Below are 27,570 nucleotides of genomic sequence, written 5' to 3'. Positions count from 1 at the left end.
CTAAAGATAACTTTTCTGTTTTTGGAGGGATTACAAGTTACAAAATTGACAATTAAAAAATAAAATTCAAAGAAGGAAAGGTAGGTGGAGGCTAAAATTGACCTGAATATTTTCCGTTTTTGGATTTGTAAAAGCCACCATTTTCCAACTGTTTTTCAGGTGTTGTTGTTAGAATAATGGACACAAAACAGAGGTATAAAATCTACCCGGCGACAGGGAGTACACATTTTGAGTTGAGGAGAAGGGAGGTAGCATCACAAGCCCGATTTACACCGCCTGTAAAATTTTCAATGTTTTTTCCTGTGTTGCTCCTCTGTTTAAACGGCACAGGCATGGAATGGAGGTTATGGAGTGGACCTGGAGATTTTTTGCCTCCGAGATAATATCAGTGATTACGTGGTGCCGGTGTATAAAACCCATGTAATAGTACTTGTAAAAGACAATATTTCATCTATTTTGTCTTGGGGGCAATGATAAGGAATGTGGTGAAGATGAGCCGTGAATTTTCTGCATTCATCAGACACATATTGTACCCTTGTCAACACTACTTGTAACCAATGACGCCTGTCTACATTTTTTATATACCTTTTTTTTCTTTTTTCTGGAGAGCTCAGTATTGTTCATTCGGTAATTTTACCGATTTGACATGTCATCATCATTGCTCTCTTATTTATTATTATTATTTTTTTAAATATATATTTTTTATTTATTTTTATTTTGTATGTGTATGTGTATTTTTTTTTTTCTGCAGAGCTCAGTATTGTTCATTCGGTAATTTTACCAATTTGACATGTCATCATCATTGCTCTCTCTTTTTTTTGTTTTTGTATGTGGGTGAGTATGTGTATGTGCGTGCGTGCGAGTGTGTGTGTGTGTATTCATTAGTTCACCTAAAACCTATTAAAAAATCCCATACCGTTCACCGAAACCGAACACTTCCAGCCAGAGTCGTGAGGCCGTCAGGAGACCCGAGGAAGGACCAAAGAAAAGAAAGGAAAGTGAAATCCAGCACCGACCAGACACCACCCACCACCTACCGGGCCACCAACCAGAGTCCTTCACCAACCCAAAAAACATCTATGCATTTTTTATATACCGCTGAAAATTCACCCTAACCCTAACCCAAAATGGGGGATAAAGTCAACCAGGGAAGCTTAACACTCCCATCTCCTGTCCTTTTGCAATTGTTGTTGTTAGACACGTATTCTATACATCACAACAGACCCGAGCATAGCCACGGCAAAATGTCCGACCTATGCTGAGCTCTGTGTACGTGGCATAAGCTAATGAAGGATACATGGATTGTTTTGGATGATTTTTTTTAATCAACAAATATGTTTGGATTGGTATAATCAATCTGAGTAGTTGGAACTTCTGTTTCCATGCCAGTCTTGTGCTAAGCGGAACACTGCGGCCATTTATTTATTTATTTTGCCAGAATTGCTCCAAGATACCAATAATCCACACAATTTACTGATATCCTTCTGATTGTAATAGATAGGCTTGGTCGTTTTCTGACATGACCGACTCCCACCATGCACCCTGCCTGCGCCTCAAGGCAGAGCTCGGCTTAGGCTCTCCTGACGCCGTAGCCTCGTAGGTTAATAACCAGCCGCATTCGGCGACATTTGTCATTTGCCACCTGCCCCGCTGATGGATGTCACAGATGTCGGCTCCCTTGTCACCCGCATGACAGAATACCGCATCACGCACCAACACATTGCGTTGTCTCCCAACTAAGGCCCTGCTTGCTGCTGCTCCTCTACCTCTTTGCCTTTTTAGAAATCTTGAGATTCAAGTAAGATTAGTGAGATTTAGTCCTGCCTTTGCCGTTGTCTGAACCATACAATTCAATGAGTTACTCTCTGGCCGAAGTGGGGAAAGAAAGTAACTTTACCCGAGAAGTGGGGCATTTTGGAGACCCACCGTGTGTTTGGTCTGTAGTTCTTCACATATCTCATCAGAACCTCTTAGTTCCAACACGTTGTTACGGTTTTGAGGCGTAGTGGGAGATGGACCCAAATGCGAGGAGAGTCAGTGATCAAACAGAGGTAATGAATAAACGTAGGGTGGTTTATTGACAAGAAAAGTGGGTAGGAAATCCAAGACTTTGACTAGACTGGACTTGACTGAACCGAACATGATGTGACAGGACCGGACTTGCCTCAACGGGGAGTGACTTGGCTTGACTTGACTGCCTGTGGAGTGGCTGTAGCTTGGATGTAGCTTGGATGTAGCTTGGCTGTAGCTTGGATGTAGCTTGGCTGTAGCTTGGATGTAGCTTGGCTGTAGCTTGGATGTAGCTTGGATGTACCTTGGCTGTAGCTTGGATGTACCTTGGCTGTAGCTTGGATGTACCTTGGTTGTAGCTTGGATGTAGCTTGGCTGTAGCTTGGATGTAGCTTGGATGTAGCTTGGCTGTAGCTTGGATGTAGCTTGGATGTAGCTTGGCTGCAGCTCGCAGACGTGGCTAAGCTAAGACAACATGGCAACATTTACTAGACGAGACACCAAACATGACCCACGTAACACCAACAACAGTGGTTCTCAACCGCAGTCCTCGAGTACCGCTATCCAGCTTGTTTTCCATGTCTGCCTGTGGAGTGGCTGTAGCTTGGATGTAGCTTGGATGTAGCTTGGAAGTAGCTTGGATGTAGCTTAGATGTACTTTGGCTGTAGCTTGGCTGTAGCTTGGATGTAGCTTGGCTGTAGCTTGGCTGTAGCTTGGATGTAGCTTGGCTGTAGCTCGAAGACGTGGCTAAGCTAAGACAACATGGCAACATTTACTAGACGAGACACCAAACATGACCCACGTAACACCAACAACAGTGGTTCTCAAACGCAGTCCAGTTTTCCATGTCTCCCACAAGCAACACAGGTGTTTCAAACGAAAAATCAAAATCCGCTTTGCAACAACCTCAAATTAAACTTTTTGGTGAGAGATTTGTCAATATGCCCTCATGTCACCACGAGATATTCTTTTTTTTTTTGTCCCATAGACACTTCTTTTCCTGAACAATATTCTTTCAAAACCGCCAAAGCATTCCATGCTTCACTAGTACGTCTTGATTAATGCTTTTAAAAGGTTCCAGTCCTTTTCCGATATCTGTGTAAAGACACCGGCCCAATGCTAATTATTTTTTTATACGATCTTCAATTGTGCAGTGATGAATGCAGATAGGACGACGACACTGATGCAGAGATGGAGTGCCTGCAACTAATTGAGCCTGATATGGCAATTGTCATCCTATTAGGGGATATTCTTCCTCCCAAGAACATCAGATATGATATGAAGATAAATGTGATTCATATTTGAACCATTTTTTTTTTATTTACTCAAACACAGACCATTCAGACTAATACCGACTACGGAATTTTTACCACCATGCAGATTTTGCGCATGGCGACGTTTGACGATGATTCCTCCTGAACCAGCTTTTATGACTGTTCTAATCAGATAATTCATAGGTTATTTGGCTAATGCGATGTTCTGAGTTTGAACGTAGCGTTGGAAACGACCACGTCACATCACTGAACTACTCTAATGAGCCCAGTTAAATGTCAATTTCTAAACACCTCCCTTTTTGTTTTTTTGTATGCGCTCTGTCACTTTGCAGAGATTTCAGGGACGGGGCAAGACATTTCCCAGGTGCACTGGAAGCAGCAGTGGCTGGAGAACGGGACACTTTACTTCCATGTGTCCGTGACTGAGTCGGAGGTGGTGGCCCAGACGACGCAGGCCTCTGCGCGGGAACCGGTGCAAGTCACACACGACCACTTGCATCTGCTGCACATCTCGGTAATGGTAAGTAGGAAATAGTTGCATATTATTCCCTATACCGTAGTTATTTGTTTAGGGGAAAGGAAGGAACTAAATAGGAAGGAACACACTAAAACGAATCAATAAAAATAATAATAATAATATTAAACAAAGACAACTAAGAAATAAAGCTTCCTTGAGATGTGTGAATTCCAGAAACACAGACAAAAAAATGTTTACAAAAGATTATTTTCAAAAGTTTAAACCGAAAATGCTTACCAAACGGCAAGGGGCGAAAATGGACAAAAAGCACACGTACAAAAGTCCTTGCAAAAAAGAGCAAGGAAAATTAGGATACAAAATGCACTGGTAAAAAATACGAGGAAACAAGACAAGGTCAAGTGAAGCGTCAAGACTAACAGTTGCAACACAGAGGTGAGCAAGCCAATAGTCTGACAACTAACAAGCTGGTTCAGCTGCCTTTTAAAGCAGCCTGATTGCTAACAAGCAGCAGGTGTGTCTCAGGTAGATCTGCCCCCCCCCCCCCCAAAAAAAAAAAAAAAAAACAAACATAACAAGACCAGAGAGCTGACATGACACCTATGGCCAGAACTATCCTAGTTCATCATCATATCAAATCCTTTCATCTTGAAATATTGCCCTGACATTCATATTTTATTATAAACCATAAAAACATTGATTATCCCGATAAACTGTAGCGTCAAAACCCTTTTCAGTCACCAAAATGTCAATTCAAGTACAAATCAAATTGTCACAACTTGTTACCTGATGGCACGCGTTGTTGTCACTTCGTCCCGTGTTCAGGGTGGCCCTGTAGCGTGACATGTGGGGGCGGGACAAAGTGCGAGAAACAGGAGGAAAGTGGGAGTGGAGTTGGAGAGAAAGATTGCATGACTGACAGTTGAATGTCTAGAAAAATAGAGTCCTCACACTGCAGTCTGGCCCTGAACTGACAGTAGCAGACATAATGATGTTCACTCGAATCGCCAGAGGACACCTTCGGGCTGCTTGGCCAAACAGCCACACTTTACAATTCCGACTGCCTCTGTGTGATTCTTCAATGGGTTTCAGTCCCTGTTCCTGCATTGGAATTCCGACACTCCGGAACAGTCGTCCTCTTTAAAGATGGGACTTTGAATAACTTATTTCTATTTCCTCAAATGCCTTAAATCCTGTCGCACCGATAACACTAAATCTTTGTGAATATGAAGTATTATTTAGCTGTGCTTTATTAAAACTTGCACTATTTGTGTTTCATGTTGGGAAAAAAATATACTGTATAAATGCCCGCTGTGCTTATTGACAAGTTGGTGATATACGTCATTTTGGGATGGTGCAGGATGGAGGGAAAATTCCTTCTGACACACTCTGGCAGCTAACAAGCTAACATAGTATATCTTTAGCACTCATTACCAAACTTGTGTCATGTTGTTGTTGTGACCTTTGGCTTGCGCCATCAGGGGTCACCACAGTGAGTCACACTCGATTTGTTTGGCACAGAATTTATGCTGGATGCTTGATGCCCTTCCTAAAACAATCCACTTTTTCTTTTTTCCGGGCTTGGGACCGCCGGTGGCTGGTTGTTTGGGTTCTGGCTGGAATTCGAACCCGTGGCCTCCACACGAAATGCAGCTGTATGTTCCATTACATTACCAGAGTACTTGTCATGTAAACACGACCAATTCAATTTTAAGTCAAACTCAGTTTGACTCCTGACAGCCGTTTAATATCAGCATTTTGAAGGCAAAAATCTAACTATAAAAAAATCTGGTACTTTTTTTTTCTTTCTTTCTGTTAGATTGAAAAGCAAATTTAGAGTTGCCCATGTGTGAAGTACAAATGGCCGCTTCAAACCAAAACGACTTCCTATGTCTTATTAGCTATGTGTTCTTAAAAAAATTTGGTGTCTCCACATTAAAGTCATGCCAACTAAATTTCATGTTCCTAAAGGAAATTAATTTAGGGGGTAGATTTTTTGATACTCCCACAGGCCCAATTTTGTGTTCTCTACTAGCTGTCACATGGATGAACATGCCTACAGAAATTTAAAAATATGAATCTAACTTGTTCATACATTTATTTAGTCATGGTAGCAGTTGAGTTTTTTGTCCCGGGTGTATAAATGAAAAAAATCAGTCCTCCTTCTTTGCAGCTTTACAAGCTTCTACTTTGGAAGCATGTCTTTGGGAACCTTTGTTCTAGTTTATCCCAACGGAATTTCCATCATGCCGGTTAACATTTCATAGCAGTAAGTCATCAGTTGTTTAATGTTTTTGTGATTGTCTGAACTGGCGCACCACAGTGTTGTTACAGAATTGACAGATTAGCATTCTGTACCTCATGTCATTTGTTATTTGATGATTCGTAATATTTGAGTCATTTCACGCATCGACAGAGAGCAGAGAATGACAAGTAATGTCATTTCTGGGATTATTAACATCAAAAAGCAGTCAGTTAATTTCTGGAAGGAAGTCAGAGCTGCACTTTCTATCCGGGTAATCAAAACCCACCCTCAATTCCTAGGATTCCAAAATTCGGAAAATGAAGATTTTACTCAGCCATGTGTGTGGGCTTTGAGTTCACTGGGTGGTCAGGTTGTATGTTTCCCAAATGGGATACAATAAAAGAGTATTTCCTTTACTGCATTACAAAACATCTTCTGAGGTTTTATACGATCTACCGGTACTTTATACTCATACTTTATACTTACTACCCACAAACAAACACTGGCCAATCATAGCACAGCACAGAACAGAACAGAACAGCTGTCCCATTCTTTCCCGGCGGCACTCTATTTAATTATTATTTTTAATTAAATGTTGAATAAATTTGTTTTTGAAGGAAATAAAGAAGCTCTTATCAACTTATTACTACCTCTGTGGAGCTCAACGCTACAGGCTGAATTAGGATTTTCTTTGAAAGCTAAATTAAATACAATACATATTACAAAAGGTGAATACATTTCACTTTTTGATAACAACTATAATTCCTTTTCAAGACCTGTTACCTTTCTGTGGAGTTAAATTCTACAAACTAAATTTGTATCCTCAGTGGCTTGAAATGTGGCTGCTCTGGTCGCCGGGAACATAATGGAGAAGTAGCTTCAAATTAATTCCATTGTTTTCATGCCTTGTTTTTTGTAGCGTGGACGCAAACATGCTCCGACCTTTCTGGGTGAACCCACCAGAATGTGCCAGGGTAACATACTGACATCTGTGGTAGCTCTTGTGCAAAACTGAAGTGGGCCGTTGAGCCTCCAGGACTCGGCAACAGCTACCCTTGTGACCCGATGTAAAACTGAAAACGTTGCTGGTTTTATGACTGTGTTTTGGGTTGGGTCATTGTGTATGGTCCTGTAGCTGTCCCTTGTGATGATGGTGTCAGTTGCTATGGTCATGTATTAGTCACTCTTATTTCTTAGTTTCTAAGCAGTTGCTATGCTCCTTATGATGCTGCTAATGATAAAGATGTTAGTTTCAATGCATTTGAGATGGTCCTGTATTAGTCACTCTTATTTTGTAGTTGTTATGCAGTTGGTATGTTCCTTATGCTGATGATAATGATGGTATCAGTTTCTATGCCGTGTATTGGCCCCTCTTACTTTGTCTAATCACTATTATTTTGTAGCTGCTATGCAATTGATTTGTTCTTTATAGTGATGATGACGATAATGATGATGATGATATCAGTTGCTATGTAGCGAATTAGTCACTCTTACTTTGGCCAATCAGTTTTATTTTGTAGTTGCTATGCAGTCACTAAGGGTCCTGCATTATATTTTATGTAGTCACGCTTAGTTTCTAGTTGATATACAGTTGCTATGTGCCTTAGGCTGCTGTTGCTGATGCTGTCAGTTGTTACGCAGTTGCTATGGTGCTGTATTTGGTCACTCTTTTTTGTGTAGGTACTCTTAATTGGGAGTGTGCTTATGCCTTATGATGATGATGATGTCAGTTATGCATTTGTCTAATCACTGTTATTTTGTAGTTGCTATGCAGTTGCTATGTCCCTTACAATGATGATGTGTTCAGTTGTTATGCAGTTGCTAAGGTCCTGTATTAGTCACTCTTATTTTGTAGTTGTTATGCAGTTGGTATGTTCCTTATGCTGATGATAATGATGGTATCAGTTTCTATGCCATGTATTGGTCCCTTTTACTTTGTCTAATCACTCTTATTTTGTAGCTGCTATGCAATTGATTTGTTCTTTATAGTGATGATGATGATGATATCAGTTGCTATGTAGCGAATTAGTCACTCTTACTTTGGCCAATCAGTTTTATTTTGTAGTTGCTATGCAGTCGCTATGGTCCTGTATTATATTTTATGTAGTCACGCTTAGTTTCTAGTTGATATACAGTTGCTATGTGCCTTAGGCTGCTGTTGCTGATGATGTCAGTTGTTACGCAGTTGCTATGGTGCTGTATTTGGTCACTCTTTTTTGTGTAGGTACTCTTAATTGGGAGTGTGCTTATGCCTTATGATGATGATGATGTCAGTTATGCATTTGTCTAATCACTGTTATTTTGTAGTTGCTATGCAGTTGCTATGTCCCTTACAATGATGATGTGTTCAGTTGTTATGCAGTTGCTAAGGTCCTGTATTAGTCACTCTTATTTTGTAGTTGTTATGCAGTTGGTATGTTCCTTATGCTGATGATAATGGTGGTATCAGTTTCTATGCCATGTATTGGTCCCTTTTACTTTGTCTAATCACTCTTATTTTGTAGCTGCTATGCAATTGATTTGTTCTTTATAGTGATGATGATGATGATATCAGTTGCTATGTAGCGAATTAGTCACTCTTACTTTGGCCAATCAGTTTTATTTTGTAGTTGCTATGCAGTCGCTATGTCCCTTACAATGATGATATTTTCAGTTGTTATGCAGTTGGTAAGGTCCTGTATTAGTCATTCTAATTTTGTCTAGCCAGTCTTATTTTGCTGTATATGCCTTTATTCTGTCATATACAAACATTGTGTGAGTTATCTTTCTTCCACGTAAGCTTTTCTTCAAATATATTTGCGTTCCATGTATTCTGCCTCCAGCCCAGTTCTCTGTTGTTACTTTGTGTTTTTGTATAAAAAGACTGTTTCCCCAACTTCCGTGTCTTGTCTGCGTTTGGATCCAAATCTTGCACTGCACGTGACAGCTGGACTTGAAAGCAGAGAGGAAATTGGCCAAACTTCCATGTCCCTCTACGTTTTGACCAAACAGGGCTAACGTAGCCTCTGGGGACATAGTGTAAATTTAGCTAGGTGTTTTAAGTTGCCCACCCCTGAACAAAAGCAAACTGGACGAACGTACCAGTTTTTAAATCATCCTGCCTCATTTGCTCCAGCTGGCCATTGGCCCACGGCCGTGTTTTGCTCTCGAGCGTGCGCACTACGTAAGGATGAGAGACTATTCTCAGCCAAGCACGTCCTACACGGCTGAAATGGCCTTCTTATAATTAAACAGTCATGGGTGATGTATGGCCGTCCGGTCATCGAGGAAAACTGTGGAATCGGCGGACTGAAGAGATGAATGTTCGGCGCGCTACTTTTTTAATTGCTCCCAGCTTTAATTGTTTCAGTCACCTCTGTACACATGCAGTTTATTGCACCATACGTTTAATTAAAAGTCCACGCTGGCCCCTTTCCTTCAATATGACATTAAAGCTTCTCGATGAAGAATTATTGGACATGTGATTTGCGCTTACTGTTCTAATATGGCACATTAATATGCTCTTTGTTCAAGGGAAGCTTTCATTTTGAGGCACCGGGGTTAAGTGGATCGAGTCATAGGCTCACTATGCCAAATATAAGCTTTTAGTTTTGACAATTAATTAATGTTTTCTTCAACAATATCTTTGTCAGGATTAAAAAGTTAGCTGCTAGACTACTACTACACTCACCTCCAAAATAATTAGAACAGCGCCTTTGCTTTTTGGTTCATACTGAAAACATCTGGGTTTAGGTTGGATGATTATAGAATATTAAAATAATTACAATAATGTCTTCATAGAGATTCATGATTAATGAAATTACTATTCAAAGGACTTCAAAACTTAATATTTAAATAATAAAACTCAACTACTCAAAACTATCTGCTAACACGTCATTGTAATTTTCTGTTGACTTTAGCATTAGCGCTAGCGATGATTTAAAATCAAAGCATGTCTTGTATTTAAACAATTGTTTTTGTTGTGTCATGGACAGAAGAATCACATACATGTCACGCTTACGTTTAACATGCTGCTTTCAGGGTGCAGTAAAAGCAAAACATTAGAGAAGTTAATTCTTTGGTAAATAAACTAAAGTTTTGCGGTGGTGGTTAGGAAACTCAAGTTTTTGCAACTTTTGGCTTTTGAGAATTCACTTTTTTACCATTTGCAACCTCTCAAAAATAACATTTATAACCACATTTCACTCTTAACTCTTCTTTTAACAATACAGCAGTGCTCAAATAGCTTGGAAAATTAAAACTGAACAAGCCATTTTTGTTATGTTACCTTGGTTTTCTTTGTAGTGTGTTCATTTAGTTGAAACAATCAATGGAACAAAGCTGGTATGGCAACTACTCCAGGCAACATTATTCTGATTAATCTGATGATTTTGTAATATCAATAAACATTTTTTTGTTTGTTTTTCTATTACTTCCTATGAGATTATTTCACCAACAAATTGCATTTGACCTTCACTTCACTTTACCATCACTTCAGTACAATTGTCATCACTGGACAATCTATCAGTGGCGTTTTGTGGTTGTCATATGCATAGGAACTATTGCACTTTTCCTTTTAATGGCCTGGCGGGCTCATTATTTATACTGCCTAAGTAGCGTTATATGAGTTACGATTAAAGTTTTTGCGGCTCTCGTAAAGGCTCCGTGACTATGACGCGCTATTGTTTATGTCATCAATCTCACTTGCGCTTGTTAAATTGCTATTGGGTTTAATCATCCGCTTGCAGTGGAGGCTTTTTGCTTGAGTGATGGCCCCAAAAGCAGTCACCTTCACTTAGCTAACACGACTCTCGACGATTTCTCGTCAACACTCGGAGCGGTCATGGTTAGTCCACTCGCGATTATTGGCGCCGATATGCCAAGGTGTCTTGGCAGATGTGATGGATGCTTTCTAAGCCATTTAACCAGTGATGAAAGCTAGTGGGAACTTGCAGTTGTTTACAATTTGTTTTATCCAAATGCTGTCTTACAAAGTGAATGCTGCCTATAGGGAATAAAAAAAAAAAAATAGAACCAGGCACATCCAAAAATATGGCCTATTTACATCACATCATCCATTTTTTGGTGGCATGGAGCATGTATTAAAATTAACCCCGGACAGGGGCCCCTCCGATTGGTTGGCGACCAGTTCAGGGAGTAGGGGAGGGGGAAGGGGAAGGGGAATGGGAGTGTGGGAGGGGGGGGGGTCCCTGCCTTACCTCCAGCATGAAAGATTGGTTGACGACCAGTTCAGGGAGTACCCCGCTTGCCGCCCATTGACACCTGGGATAGGCTCCAGCATGCCCGCAACCCTTGTGATGATAAGTGGTTCGGAAAATGGATGGATGGACACGGGGTCCTGTCGTTTGCCTGTATTTTACTACTTCATCTACAATGGTTGACACAGCAGGAGAAGATAAAAAGAAGAAATTGTTCTCATCTTTCACTTCCTTGCTTCCTACCAATCATACATTTGCATCTTGTAATCACATTTGTTTGTTGCACTTTCTGCTCTGTGTCAAGGACAGCTTCCCACAGGTTGTTTTTCTTTTGGTTTGTAATGTGGAGATGCAATTCTTACTGTTGCCTAGTAGCGGAGGGTTCTATCCTAGTGCAAAACTGGACCGCTTTCCACCTAAACATCCTGAAAAATCCTGTATGTTTTTCCTTTCTTGGGGCATACAAGATTGTTAAACGTTGTTAAGCAAAATGCTTGGAAATACTTGTGATAGTAGTAAATAGTACACAATTACAGTAAATTACAATAACAACTTTTTAACAGCCTTTACTCAATCTTGTGAGTGGTTTAGTGATCGGTTTATTTAAACTCGTTAATCAGCGATCAGCCTCAAACCTGGTCCTAGAGAGCCACAGTCCTGTGTGTTCTAGTTGTCTCCCTGCTCCAACACAGGTGATTCAAATGCTCATCAGCGATCTCTGAAGAAGCCTCACCTGTGATGGAGGAGGTAGACATCCCAAACAGGGTGGCCTACTCCCACTTAAGTGGAATTAAAATAATAGCATTTATGGTATGTACAGATTTGTCTTTTTTTCATGCAAAATCAAACATCCTATTTACAAAATTACAAATAAATGTTGTGAAAAGGAAAACAAAAATGGGCCATTTGGATTTAGCTTGACAGGTCGGCTATGCAAATCAAAACATTTTGATGTTCTGACCTTAAACCCCGGACAAACCTTTGCAACTGGACCCCTCTATATTTTATTTGACTTGACCTATATGGAAATTATAGAAAGTTTTATTCTCAAAATTCCTTCCAAAAAGTGCTCATTCTACAACTTCATTTTTTTTGCAAGGCGTTCTTTTCAAGTTGTAAGATCTCGAATGTGATGAATTGATGAAAGTACCTCTTCGGGCCTCTTTGCGCTTCTAATGCAAAGTCACACTTAATGTGCTCCCCTTTCTTTAATACAATGTATGGCATTACAGTGGCTCTTTCATTCACTGGGACACCAAATGTGCCTCATTGCAGGAGCGCCGTCTTTTGGGTTGAGCTTGGAAGTCACAGCCGCTATTTTGGGGAAAAGACGATTTGTCTGTCATTGCAGATACTCGAAAGGCATCTGGGTAATTGAACTACTTTCATCTGAAAATACATAAATTTTACAGACGTCCCCATATGTTGGTGATTATCTTGTGTCATTTACACTGTAGCTTATCCTGCTTTCAGAATTTAGTAGAATTTCCGAAAAAGAAACAGACCCTTTCACAATGCCCGACTTCCTAACTGCTTTGAAATGATAGCAATCTATAGCATGCTTTATAGCGAATATGGCATTAATTTTGGTTCGATGGGCATAACCTTCAATTTGAATGAGAATTAGTCTTTGTTTGGAATAGTTATATTATAATGAGCCAGCCTTTCCACGCAGCAGCTGTGTCATTTCACAGTGCAGGTATTTCCCTCCCACTGAGCATTGATATGAGGACAATAGTACACTTGGGGCAGCAGTGAGAGCCTAATTTCCTTCATTAGTCCACAAGGAGGACACTCGTCTTGTTACAGAGCACCGTTCACCTTTCTCTGAATGACACCGTGAGCACATGTCAAGATATTCTTCATTGTTCGGTTATTCTGGTTCTACTTATAGTAGTGGTAAAAACGGGGGCGGGGGGAGCTGGAAGTACTTCCTGCAGATGGCTCGCTGGCACGCGTCCCGCGTTTTCCCATTCGCAGCTGCTGTGATTCCCGAGTTAAGGCACTCATCACATGGTTAGGTGCGCTGATATGGCTTCAAGGACTGCGCCGCTGTCGCAGTGGCTTGGCTCCCGTGGGGGGGAGGGAGGGAGAGAGAGAGGAAGACAGAGAGTGAGGGAGGGGAAGGGGAAGGGGAAGGGGAGGGGGAAGGGGAGGGGGAGGGAGGGAGAGGGAGAAGGGGAGGGAGAGGGAGGGAGAGAGAGAGGTAGACAGAGAGCCAGGGAGGGGAAGGGGAAGGGGAGGGGGAGGGAGAAGGGGAGGGGGAAGGGGAGGGGGAAGGGGAAGGGGAAGGGGAGGGAGAGGGACAGGGAGAGGGACAGGGAGAGGGACAGGGACAGGGAGAGGGAGAGGGAGAGGGAGAGGTCCCTGCCTTACCACCAGCATGAACAACTGGACATTGAAGTGCCAAAAGTAACTTAATAACTTGGCATACGAAGATGTGGTCTAGTGAGTGTACCAAATTCAATAGTGCAATGGTAATTTATTTGTGTTTATACTCTGGAAAGGAAGGACACGTTATTAAGTGGTAACAGAGTCCTTGACTTTCTTCCACCGTGTTTACAGAATCATTAGATTGTTTTAACGCCCCCACTTTTTCGATGACCGGCTTGAATTATAAAAGATGTTGACATCTTGAAGTATACGCAGCACAATTAGGTGGAGCAGTGCTGGCTGTAAGGATGCACATTGTGTTGATTCCTTCTGTTACGTGAAACGTCTATTGGTTGTGTTAACTGGGGTACGCGGCAAATTTCTCTGACTGAACATTGTGGGGTCCCCTGTAGATTTATTTATTTATTTAAAAATAAACTTGATTGAAAAATAAAATGTTTTCTTCTTCTTTTACTGGTAAACAAACCTTTTCATCAAATCTGTCTCACTTCACCTTGTATTCAGAAAGTGTTGTGTCCTAGTATTCCTCATCTAAGGTGGATTTAACTTATGGAAGTGTCCCTTTAATTTTACTAGATAAGTAGTTGAGCTGGTCAACAATTGCTTGACATTGCAAATCATGCAGTTAAGACACGGAATCCCATCACTATGTTTTTCTTCACTTTAAAAATGGTGAAGAGACAGCTCAGCCAAGTAAAAAAAAAAATATATATATATATAAAAATCTTGAACACGCTATTGTGACTCCAGGGTTCCGAAATGAGGGATAAGCTTTTACGGTCCTCAGGGATAGCTGGTGCTGCAGAAATAACAACCATTTAATACCTGACCCATTTTCAGTTTGTTTCTCTGTGAAACTGTATCCTTCCAATATTTGTACAATGCATCGCTGTCAGCCAAGTTGTTCACAATACAGTATAAGACAACATCTTTCAAGTAATTGTTAAATCAACTGCGGTCCAAATGTATCCACATTTCTTGAGTTGAGTTGTTTTCACAAACAAGTTGTTTAAAAAGAATAAAGGTTTAACTTAACAGGATAAACTGTGACTCAATTATAAATAACTAAGCAATTATAAGTGTCATTTCCGCTACATGTGTTTTAATTTTTAACATTTTTTGAGAGGGAAAAAGGCTGTAAAAAAAAAAAAAGAGAGAATACAATCATAATCTGACAGCAAAAAAATAAAAATACAAATTTGGGGGAAAATGTTTTCAATATGAAACATAACTTTCAAGAATAAAATTAGAATGTCAAAATACACTAATTAAGTTTCCTATTATTATTTTTTCTTATTATACCATGATTTTTTCCCTTTTAACATTTCAACTTCATTTGAATGCTTTGTCTTTTTAGACACATTTAAAAAAATGTCATTGAAAATGGCAAGCTCTTGACTGTGTGTGGAAAAGTTTAATAAATAAATTAAATTTTAATGTTGGATAGTTATTACTAGGTTTTACACGATTAGGATTTTCGGATGATAACCCATCAGCAAGTTAAAAAATCGGTCATTAATTTGATAAGAAGATGGAACAATATATATGTTAGTGAAATACTAATAAATACAAATAAATAAATATATAATATATATATATATATATATATACATTTTTTTAATTTTTTTTTTTTTTTTTTGTGAATTGATTTTAACTCCTGAAGGGTAATTTTAACCTTTTACAGTGTCATAAGTAGGTGTTATTTTTTTTACAGAAGTGTTGTTTGACTATATTTGGTGTGGACCAATATAGACACTTTTGAAGTGTTAATTTTAACTGTGTAGGCGTTGAATTAACACTGCCAATGTTGCTGTGCACTTATAATTGAGGTCAATTTAAATGCATGGGGAACAAAATATTAAAAAATGGATGATAAACATTAAATATAAAATGTAATGTCTTTTTTCGTGGAGCACATAAATGACGTCACTGATCAATCGGGCAAATTAAGACATTGCAGATGATCACTGACATTGCATAAAATGCAAAATATTGTCAAATCCCGATCCAGCTGATCAGATCGGTATGAAGTCTAATTATTACCTTTTATTTGATGGAAAAAAGTCATACAGTACATTCTAAATTGGAAAAAAAAAATAATTCTCATAATATCATTACATTGTATATGACATTGTACATTTATTCTCATCATGCTTTTTTCAATTTGAGTTTGGCTGTAATAGTCAGCACATTGTCTTGACTGTGGATGAGTTGCATTTACGTCACTAATATAATTACTCGGTGGTAGAAAGCTTATCAGCACATTTTCATAACCGCTTGTGCAAACCTACTGTGAATGTATAGTTGTTGATTTGTTTATATGCAATCATTTTATTGCGTCTTTGCCTCATATCTGTTTAGCAACACAGCATTAGATTGTTTCTCTGTTTTCAGTCATTATTAAGAGTGTATGCGCCCTTAATTGCTGCAATAGGGAAATGAAAACAAAACAATTATTGCAGTGAGCAATATGGTCTCTGGGAAGATATGATTGCGAAATATATTAACTTCACATACGTACATATTTCTACAAATAGTGTCCGGGGGTGTTTTCTGACTCCACTGCCGCATATGAGGCAACATCAGTTGCATATTACAATTTATTTCAAAATTAAAAAAAAGGGCTATTAAGTTGTGAAATGGCAAGAACAGAGCCAGACTGTGCAACATAAACATTGTGCAACATTGCAGAGCGACCACCACATGTCTGAGTTGTTAAAGATGCCAACTCGGCATAACGCATGATTATTTTTAACCTCGCCTGTAATTGATCTAAGAGACTGTTTATGTGATTTGGTAGGTGCTGCTGTTTTGGTTAGTAACATAATTAAAATGCAGATGGATATGAAGTAAAAAAATAAAAATAAAATACAGTTAATGCCTGCTTTTATTTGATAGGAAAAGGAAGGTGACTCCCCCCCTTCAATCGGGTCATGCTGTCTATTAGAGCAGTGATTCAGAATCACTATGCCATGGCACATAGTTTAAATTATTCAGTTTCACTTAATTGACAATTCAAGTTCTGTATCCAATTAAAGAGGCTGACATTTCCCACCGAGTATGTAAATGTTTGAGTAAAATGTGATCATCATTATTTCATCATATGCAATTTATACCAAATTTTTGTTTGGTGTGGCGTGAGATTTTTTTTTTCTCATGAAAAATATGTCCCTTGGCTCAATAAAAACTTTGGATTAAAGGAGCGTACAAAGGAAACATGATCTTTTTAACTGACATTGATTGATTGATTATTTTGAATACATATTAAAAGAAACTGCCAAAATTTGTCAGACCACGATCTCATAATTATGTGTCTTACTATTAATTAATCTCACTTAGTGCCTTTCATCCAAGCACCCCTTGCAGAGCAGTGATTAAAAAAAACTTGGCATACAGAACGTCTATTTAAAACGTGTTGTTTTCTCCTCCCCTCTGCTCTAACGGTGGCAGATGCACTCTGGTAGCAGACATTAATATGTCAAGCGCCAAATGGGAACATCTGTGCGCTTTCATTCCGGGTTGGAGGCTTCATTCCGACCTGTGTCAACCAGTTGCACGTCGCGAAACAAAAAGCATCGGAGTTTATTATTTGCCACATTCCCCACAGACTTGAAATGTAAATTGATTCACTTTCCTTTCTTTTCTTTGGTCCTTCCTCGGGTCTCCTGACGGCCTCACGACTCTGTGTTCGGTTTAGGTGAACGGTATGGGATTATGGGTGAACTAATGAATACACACACACTCGCACGCACATACACACACTCACCCACATACAAAAAAAAAAAAAAAAAGAGCAATGATGATGACATGTCAAATCGGTAAAATTACCGAATGAACAATACTGAGCTCTCCAGAAAAAAAAAAGTAAATTAATATGTATGGTGTCATGTAGTAGCTTTGCTCTATTTGCCTTTGTTTGGTTGAGTCAGTTTTGAATTCTGATTGAATTCTGATTATATATTGCAGCCAACTTTGGTATATTTTCCATGGCAACTTCAACTTAAGCTTTGAGACTCTAACAAGCAGTCGCAGCTACCTTGGATGTATGCGCTCATGTTAAAAGGTCAGCCCAATGCGACGTCACCCAGGGAAGAACCAATTAAATAAATCACTTTCAAAAGAAGGTCTGTCACGGATTCAAATTGTTAATCACGTGTTGTGCCATCGCACCCTCGCCGTTTAAGGTGAATGCATTTCTTCATCCTGCGGATTTGCAATTGTTGCAGTAACAAACGCTGCCCTTTTCTTTTCTCAATCAAAGTCACCCCAAGGGGCTCATTGTCCAGGCTCTCTTATTGCCTTGTTATCAACATGCTGGAGCATTGGCCCGTCGTGACACCGCTATAAATATTGACTTTGCCCTTCTAATCACGGCTTTTTCTGTGAAATGTCACCGACAAGCGCACTGGCAGTTACCGCAATATGAAAAGATTTTTTTCCACACAAAGTTGTGTCAATAGTATGTTTTGTGGGCATTGTAGTCGGATATTTGTTCTGATATCGTGCAGTTATGATTAAGCTTACTTTGGCAGAGATGTACACTATGGACTGGTCAACATTCAAGACAAATAAGGACCGGCACCACTACAACTAACCAGCCAACTAGTAGGAGTCTGGGATTAAAAATCTGATACTTGCATTTGTGAAGATGATGTTAAGTAAAATGCTAATGATAATAGAAAGAATTTCACGGATGTTAGGAAGCAATTATGAAATAGTTCATGTAGAAAAAAAAAAGAAGCCTAAACCACCTTTATTTTTTCTCCAATAGAAGCACATTTTTAATTAATCTTGTGAGGAATAAGCAGTTCGGAAAATGGATGGATGGATAAAAACCCAATGTCATAGAAAACTCTAAGAAGATATAGGCTAATATTAAGAAATTGACATCCGCCAGTGACATACTTACAGAAGTGAAGGAGTTATTCAGGACCCAAGAGACATGGCTACAGCACTGAGGGGCTTTTTTCATTTTTTTATTTTGCCTTGTGTGGCACACTCGTGGGCTTTTCTGACTGTATAGATTTTCCCATCGATTTAGGGCTGTCATTTACACATCTTCACACCAGATATGCACTCTGGGTAGAGCAAGCCTGTTGAATTGCCTTAAGTAAATTTGCTCTTATGCACTTCAGAATCAAGCTCCACGTCCTAACTTAACTACAACTGGATGGAGGAAACATCATAATGAACTTGAAGTTTAGATGCATTTACTAATAAAATAAAATAGAGCTGTGTTTTTAAACTGCCATTGTCATGAAGGTGGGGGGAGTTTTTTAAATTCATTTTTATTTATTATTTATTTTAATTCATTTTTATTTTATTTATTTTTTATTTTTTATTTTTTATTTTTTATTTTTTATTTTTTATTTTTTATTTTTTATTTTTTATTTTTTATTTTTTATTTTTTATTTTTTTACTGACATCTTATTTGTGTACTAACTAGGGGTTTGGATGGCCTAGTACCTGGTGATTCGATTCATATCACGATTCATAGGTCACAATTCGATTCAATACCGATTAATCCCGATGCAAATCTATAAATTGATTATTGCGCTTTTGTTGTTGTTACTCAAATTTAGAGAAATACTAATCAGTAAACTTGTATATGTACACTGTAAGATTTGTATGAAAATGTATTTATTGATCTGAAAATTCAGGCTTATAACTGAGCCACTGCATTTAGCAAACATGTTGCAGTCTGTTTCATGTTTGAACAGCACTGAAAAAAAATAAAAATAAAATAAGGCTTAATGTTCCATTAATATAACATTCTTCCATGCTTAATGTGAGAATCCTAACCCTAAGTAAGACGTTTTGTTGAATATTCCCATAAACAAATGATGTTTAAAAATCGATTCGGCCGGATATCGGATCGATTTCGAGAATTGTTCTATGCCAGTCCATCAAATTAAATCGACGTGAAACCAGTCTATGGCGTAAAAATGGTAGGAGACCGCTAATCTACAGTAAATTAGAATGATAGTCTTACGGATTTCTTAAATGAAAGACCTGCAGACATGCTTTCAGCCAAAAGCACAGTAATCTGATTTAATTACGCTTATTGGATTTATTTCATCCATAAAAAGAAGGAAAAAAAGTCAGGACTGGCCGACTGCACACCGTATCAGCTGGTGTAAAGCGTTTAGAAATGTAAAGCTTGTGTTACCTCTTTCACAGATTTCAATGACACAAGAGAATGTCTCAGATGTAGGCATGCAACATCCTTGGTGGCCTTAAAAGTTCTAGAGCCAAACATGTATTTATTGACACTATTTTTCTAACTACTAACCATTCGCTCGTGATTCTTCCAACAAATATCATTAATGACTGTATTTTGGTATGTTTATTTACGGACAACGATCCTTAAAACGTGTATCCTTCAGCGTCAAATATAACTAATAATCTCGTTGCAGTACAACACATACTGCACATCATCTAAACACAAATCCTTACTCACTGAATAATCTGTAATTTGGTTTTAGAAATCATCACTCCACTGAGACAGCTGACTAACTCTTGCAAAATGTCAAATCCAAGCTTGACGCAGGGGATGTCATTTGAGCTTTATTTGCAGACTTGGGAACGAATTTTGCCACAGTCACTCGTAAACTTAATCATAAATTCTAAACTGACACTTCGACTTCTCTGAGAACTCCTTAAAGTGGATGGACTCATACTCACTTGTACGACTCATTGTGTCAGAGTGCATAACACAAACACCCATGGTGTGTTACAACCTTGGAGTGCCACAAGGTTCTGTACAAAGACTTTTCAAGTTACTGCCCACCAGCTGTCTCTTGCTAGCTATATAAGATAAGATAAGATCCACTGATTGTCACACCCACCTAAGTGGGGCGAAATTCGTTCTCCGCATTTGACCCATCCCCTGAGGGAGCGGTGAGCAGCAGCAGCAGCAGATGATGATGTGCAAATGGAAATATTTGATTATTTTTAAGACATTTTTTAAATTTATATTCCAAGCCACTAAACCAATGACAGATGTTGATGAATAATGTGTGTGCATGTGCACTTACAATGATTAGACATATTTTCTCAATATCCTCTGACCTTTAAAAATAATAATAAAAAAAATTCAAACTTCATTGCGCCTATGCATGGTCAACTGGTAATTATGCTGGTTCTGTAGCTAATGAAGAACATTATGGAATGACATTATACGAGGAAGTTAGCCAGGCTCCATGACAACAGGCAAACAAACAAATGCAAGGCATTATCTAAATGTCAAGGCTTCTTATATAAGACGTTGTGAGTGCCATCCGTTTACTCCCTCTCTAAGGGCTCATTATTCTTTTCATTCTTATTCTTATAGTTCTCGTTATCTTATTCTTGTATACATTTACATTAATTGCTTTCCATTTAAAGATAAACTGGAAAAAATATTAATCATTAATCACTTTGTTTTTTGCATGCAGCAAAAACCTAACATTGCTTTGTTTTAGAAACCTGAAAAAATACATTTAAATATAAGCAATAAAATTGTAAAAGTATGTGGAATATTAATATACTAGGGGTGTTAAAAAAAATCTATTTGGCAATATATCACGATATTACAGTGCACAATTCTCATATCAATTCAATATGCAGCCAAATAGATTTTTAAAGATACATTTTTTAAGGAAATATTACACAAAATGTCTTAATTAGGGTTAGAGTTCACACTTTAAGCATGGAAGAATGTTATATTAATGGAACAATAAGCCTTAAAATTTGATTTCAATGCTGTTTGTTAAATAACAAATAGAGTGGCTCGCAGTTACAAGCCTGAAGTACATTTTCATACAAATCTACAAGTTTACTGATTAGTATTTTCTAAATTTGAGTAAAAAAAAAATCGCAATAATTGACTTGTAGATTTACATCGAGATTCATTTGTATCAAATCGAATCGTGACCTATGAATCGTGATATAGATTGAATCGCAAGTTACTAGACAAATACGGTATGTCATTTTAGTTTTCCAACATCAGTATTTGACATCATCCCTATGGAAATAAAGTACTGACTTTGTTAATACCTTAAATTCACTGACATTATTATTCACACATTAACATTAAAGAGTAAACTGCCGAGCCCCGTTTGACCTATTTACTAACCAAAACAGGAGGACCTACCAAATCATGTAACCAGTCTCAGATTGAATTAAGTGTGGAGTCAATTGAGGGTCTTCTGCTCAGATTTAGTTATAACTGTTTTGATTTAGTTATAACTGTTTTAGTTTAGTCATAATTGTTTAGATTTAGTCATAAATGTTTTAATTTCCTCAGTCGAGCTTGGTGAGTGTTTAAATGAGGTCTGGGGGGGCCTCCTCTATTTCCACAACAATAGACCATTTGTTACCGCCCTTCAAGATAGTATAAGAATGTTGTAAGTGTCAGCAATCTTGGCACTTGTGATGAGAAGCAGCCATTTGTCTGTCATTCATGAGTGACCGGAATATTCTGTAAAATAAATCCTTCGAAGGACCTGTTCACCGATCTCCGGTCTGTATTCAGAAAATCAACATTCTCTTTACCCGGAAAAAAACGAACACGCGAAAGACAAAGATGGTCTTCTAACAAGTCCTACAACATTTTGTAAGCAAGTCCCCAGTGCAGTGTTAATATCACAATTTTGAAAAAAAAAAACTAAATCTCAGTCGCCGCAAAACAATGAAGTGTAAGTCAATGTTTATTTCAGTTTGTTCGTTCATTTCAGTTGCAAAAGATCCGGTCCAATTTTGTGAAATGGCCTCAAAAAGCCTGGATGTCCTACTGGAATACCGTCATATTGTGGTGTGGCATTGGCTCCTTGCCGCTCACTTATCCCACACGCACATACACACGGCCACACATATCAGTCCTAATTCCCTGTTGTAATTCACAAGGACGGGGCGTCAAGATCGCATTATCTGACCTCACATCTTTGGAGCCTTCTGATAGAGCAGTGTAGGGTGTGAAAGATGAAGTAATGGCTGATAGGGGCTTAGGGAGATGTGCAAAGGCAGGGATGATGGAAATGTGCAATAGTTCCTTTCAACGGGAGGAACAAAATGGAAAGGTTGAATGGATGCTGCGTAGTTAAGCTGGGGGGGGATTTACATTCAGTTTTTCTGTTGCGCCATAATCAGATTTGGCGATTAGGCGCCGGCTTTTTGTTCAGTGTGATTTCTCCGGTGATTTGCATGGCCCAGCCAATCTGCCCCTCCAGGATATATTGTTTAACTTCCATCAAGAAACTTTACCTTACATTTTTTTTCTTTTTTTTTCTGGAGAGCTCAGTATTGTTCATTCGGTAATTTTACCGATTTGACATGTCATCATCATTGCTCTCCTTTATTTATTTATTATTATTATTTTTTTGTATGTGAGTGAGTATGTGCGTGCGTGTGTGTATTCATTAGATTAGATTTAAAAAATCCCATACCGTTCACCTAAACCGAACACTACCAGCCAGAGTCGTGAGGCCGTCAGGAGACCCGAGGAAGGACCAAAGAAAGCAAAGTGAAATCCAGCACCGACCAGACACCACCCACCAGGCCACCAACCAGAGTCCTTCACCAACCCCAGTGACATCTAAATTCCAACAAATCAGGGAGACCTCAAGAGACCAAAGGAGAGACTGAGGAAAGGAAGGAAGGAAACTTTACCTTACAAATACAGATGCAAAACTTCAATGCAGTATACAATATAACCAGAGCTGAGCAAAACCGTCGCTACATCGTCAACATTTTGACGAATGCTCCCGCATTTTTGGCAAGACGCGAAGCCTCAAATAAGTACACAGACTGATCACCAGTCAGTATTTAATGGTCCTTCTCAGTCCTTGTATTTTTTCGAGGCTTCACGTCTTTCACTCGCTGAAAATACAGAAGCATTCACCGAAAGGTGGGCACCCGTCAATGACGGGCCGATGAAATGATGGTTTTGTCCCGCTCTGAATATAGCCTTTCACCAAGTTCCAGAATTTTTTTTCGTCCCCCGACAACTCCAGCGCCCCCTGACCCCTGAGTCCAGATGATGGACAGCCTGGCTTTCCCCAAGGTAATTTGGCAGAGCGGAAACACTTGGCCACAGAGCCAAGGCTTGTCAGTCCAGTTGGACACAGTGAAAAGAGCTGTGAGGTACTGGAGAAACAGGTTTATAGCTGAAAAAGACGGAAAGGTTGTGTATATATTCTGGATGATATCTTTAGCTTTAGGCGGTCAGAATTGAACAATTTGTAGCGTGACTGTTTTGGTGCTGTACCAAGTACTGATAAAAAAAATCTTTCATATCCAGCTTCACTGAAGTTTTAAAGGAGACATATTGTGTTTTATTTCTATAATGTCAAACAGTTTCCAGTTGTTTTCATATGTTGTCAATATTGTTCAACTCAGCCTGAATTAAGGGAGTAACCCTGGTCATGAAAATGAGCCATCGCTCAGCCCCCAACCTTTATTGCTCGGCTAATGATATCAATATCATCATGACGTGTGGTGTAACATTATCCCCTAAGACACCCGTACAAATGTCGACAACATAGTTTATACTGCTTATCAGAAGCTAGTGCTATTTTTTTCTTTGGTTTTGCAGTTGGGTTTCAGATATTGAAGTGCAGCCGAGTATTTTATCAATTTATTACTATTCCTTATCAAGATGGACGCTACGAAAACCACATTGTTTGTGTTTTGACTGGGACAGCACCACTGACCTTTACTGTATATGAATGGACTAAAATGGCGCTTACTTGCCACCGGGAGAAATGAAGCCACCGGCAGCCATCTTATGTTGCCACTTGGTAAGACCACCTAACGTGAATACATTGATTTCTCTGCGGCATTTTCATGCAATATTCTGTCTATACGGCGACATAACACCATAGCAAGGAGAAGCTCGTCATGCAAATTTAATTGCTAAGAATATGATTTTTAATTTTCTCTAATATGGTATAGCTACTCAAAGAATTGTCTCCATTATGTCAATTAAAAGTAAAGACCGTTAAGAAAAAAAAAATCACTGTGAAATGTAAACCTTAACCTGTGAGTCATGATTAAGAACACTGAGATGATATAGTCTGAATGGTCGATGCAAACAGTGAACTTTGTTTTTCTCTCTTTAACTCTCATTATTCCATACATGGATTCTAACCTTAATTTTGATTTTTTTTTTTAAACCCACTGTTAGCTGGGTTTTCAGCAGAAATGACAGAAATGTTCAGTAAAAGAGGCAACGTAAGATGGCTGCCCTCTGGCTTCAGCCACTAGGGGCCTATTGTTAGTCCATTCATATATACTGTAAATCAGTGGTCTACTGCGACTTTTTTTCCATGCCAGTGGTACACAGATAGACTGTTACTGAGGCATTGCTCCAAGTGCAAAATTTAAATTACAGTAATTTCTGGACTATAAGGCGCACCCGACTATAAGCCGCAGGCGTTTTAATGTTACCGCACCGGGTTCCCGCTACTTTCTTTTCATAATGAGGGCACAAATTGTCTCGCTCTCGTTCCGTCTATCCTACAGTATTTGGGCTCACTTGGTTTGTTTTGCTCTGCCTGATGCTCTTGCGCTTCCTTTGTAGTGCGCCCCCATTGTGATCTGATGGATAAGCTGCACCTTTGTATTAGCCACAGGGTTGAATGCAAATGAAAAAAGTAGTGGCTTATAGACCAGAAATGACTGTACACTTTTGTTTTTGGATCAGTGTGCAAATTGTTGACACTTAGCCAGGTATAGGAACCTATATTATGCTAAAATGATCCAATATCACTGAGAAAAAATAAAAGTGGATAGTGGATGGAATGGACTGAAACATTTGCATTCATACCATACTTCCTCCAGTCAGCAAAACACGCATGTGCTTGTTATGTCAGGTGACTTTAGCTTTTATGGTTTCCAATTTGTGTATCATAAGACAAAGCGGGGGGGGCTTATCTAGTCATATGCAGCAGCAAGTAGGAGTCTTGTCACATCGATAACACAACAGTTGGAGTGACGTGGGATTAGGTAGCACAAAGCCATTCTCAGAGGCAGAAATAATAGAAGAATCCATGACTGAAGTGATGGACACAATGTTTGAGGGTAAAGACAACGAGGAAATAAGATACTGGTGCTAAGAAAATCCCACTCTAAGTTTTACTCAATAAATTGTTTTAATTTATGTCACTATAGAATTGACATCTCAAGTCCTGTTGTTCTTTTGAATAAAAGTACTACAGCATAATCACATATATTCTGATTGACCTCAATAAATGGACCTTTCACCCATTGAAAAAAAAAAAAATTATATTAATTGATTACGCCTACTTGTACTGTTTTTCATTTACTATGTTAGTTTATTTTAGCTTTCTGACTTCAATTCAATTTACATTCCCGCTGTAAGAAAGAAACGTATGCCATAAAAAGATGTTCCAAAGGCTACAATCTAATCTAATGTTCCTGAAAAACATACAATAATCTGGACATTAAATCTTTGTCCGAACATTTTTATACTGCTTGATCCTGTTTATTGTTGGTGGAATACGGGGCGATATCTCAGTTGGCTTTTGGCAAACTGTACCCTGCTCCATTCACCAGTCAATCACATGGAACATCCATATTTATAGAGTGAACTACAATCTGGTTTGGCAGTATGGAGCCTGACCCCTCATAAATATAGCATTCACATTTGTTATAAATGTGTCCTCTTCTTGATCCCTGAAATAATAGAAACAGTCACAAGAAATTTGTGTTCAAAAAGTGTAACGAAAGCAACAAAAAATACATTGACAGAGCCTCCTTGGTGGAGGTAATGATGCCAGTACAATCTCACTCTAAAGCAGGAGGGCAGATGCTGGTTGGGAGTCTCCATTGTGCACAGATGGTGACCAAAGCACACAGCATGTTGTGTTTTGATTAGCATTGCTGCATAAAGAAAATTATTTCGGATTATGAGGGAATATCACGACTACCAAAATCATACTCAAGTTTTTTCCCCGCAGAGGTCAATTAAGAAAGGGTCCAAGCTATTAACAGGGTTTTATTGAACTGGGCTTTCTTCAATCAAGTTGATTTGAGAGCCCCCCACCCGAAAAAACAACTGTTCCCCCCCCCCATAGGCATTAACTGCTTTTGTTGATCAATCATAATTTGGATCAGAACCAACTTTTTTTTTTTTCAATAGCGACAACTATTTTGGCCTACAACATAACCTTCTTAGCCTTGAGGTTGGACAATTTTTTTTTTTTTGAAAAAATACAAATTAAGAGAAAAAATTGCAAATCTCTTGCATCAGGTTGTCAACTCAAAGACAGCATGATTGGAGAGGAAAATTCAACCATTTTGTATTTGGTGATAATTCACAATACTCTACAACACACAGAGATAGCACAACGCGACCGTAAATGCGGCCCTACCAGGACTTTTTTTTTTTACTCGTAGCTCCTCAGCAACAAAGCAATGCGGTCCCATGGTGTGAATTAAAGTATGACAAGAGCGTTTGCAAGGAGCCGTCCTGCTGCTTCTTCTTCTGGTGTTCTATCAACACATCGATCGCTTACTGCTGTCGCCAACACAGCTGCTGGAAAATTCATCTCCACGAGGCCTATAAAGAACGACACAATGTGAAGAAGCAAGAAATATTATGGCTGCAGATGTCCCATTCTATCCAATCAGTGATGAACATTTCTGTTTCATTACTTTGGATTAGAGGCTGACACGGAAGTGGATTTTCACTCGTACCTTCCCACTCGTGTCAGTTTTTTGTCAGCGAAAACTAAACAAAAATCATTTCGTCATTGCACATTTTTCACCGTAGTAAAACCGCTTCATGACGATGATGAAATTGATCGTTCATCATCAATTGATGATGAAAAACACTTATATTTTTTTTTTTTACATATTTTTCATTTGAGTATTTGGATTCATGGCCTAAAAGTTCACTTCACTTCAAAATTCACTTCAGTTCAATCCGATATCGATTAATTATGGAACATCAATTCTTCTTAACATGATAA

The 27,570-nt window shown here is 38.8% G+C and overlaps 1 protein-coding gene across 3 annotated transcripts in view; it reads left to right on the top strand.

Moving 5' to 3' along the window:
- astn2 (astrotactin 2) overlaps positions 1–27,570 on the top strand; it is a 250,188-nt gene that overhangs the window by 50,821 nt on the left and 171,797 nt on the right. For 2 of the 3 annotated variants that reach the window (XM_077585480.1, XM_077585479.1), the window contains exon 2: positions 3,618–3,805. In XM_077585480.1, coding sequence (XP_077441606.1) covers positions 3,618–3,805 — 188 coding nt within the window. The remainder of the gene's footprint in view (positions 1–3,617; positions 3,806–27,570) is intronic. The other variant, XM_077585481.1, reaches the window with a different exon arrangement.

This window comes from Vanacampus margaritifer, chromosome 14, assembly GCF_051991255.1.
Source record: "Vanacampus margaritifer isolate UIUO_Vmar chromosome 14, RoL_Vmar_1.0, whole genome shotgun sequence".
Classification (NCBI taxonomy): Eukaryota; Metazoa; Chordata; class Actinopteri; order Syngnathiformes; family Syngnathidae; genus Vanacampus; species Vanacampus margaritifer.
The sequence above is the reverse complement of the archived record's forward strand: the minus strand, read 5'-3'. Positions and strand labels throughout refer to the sequence as shown.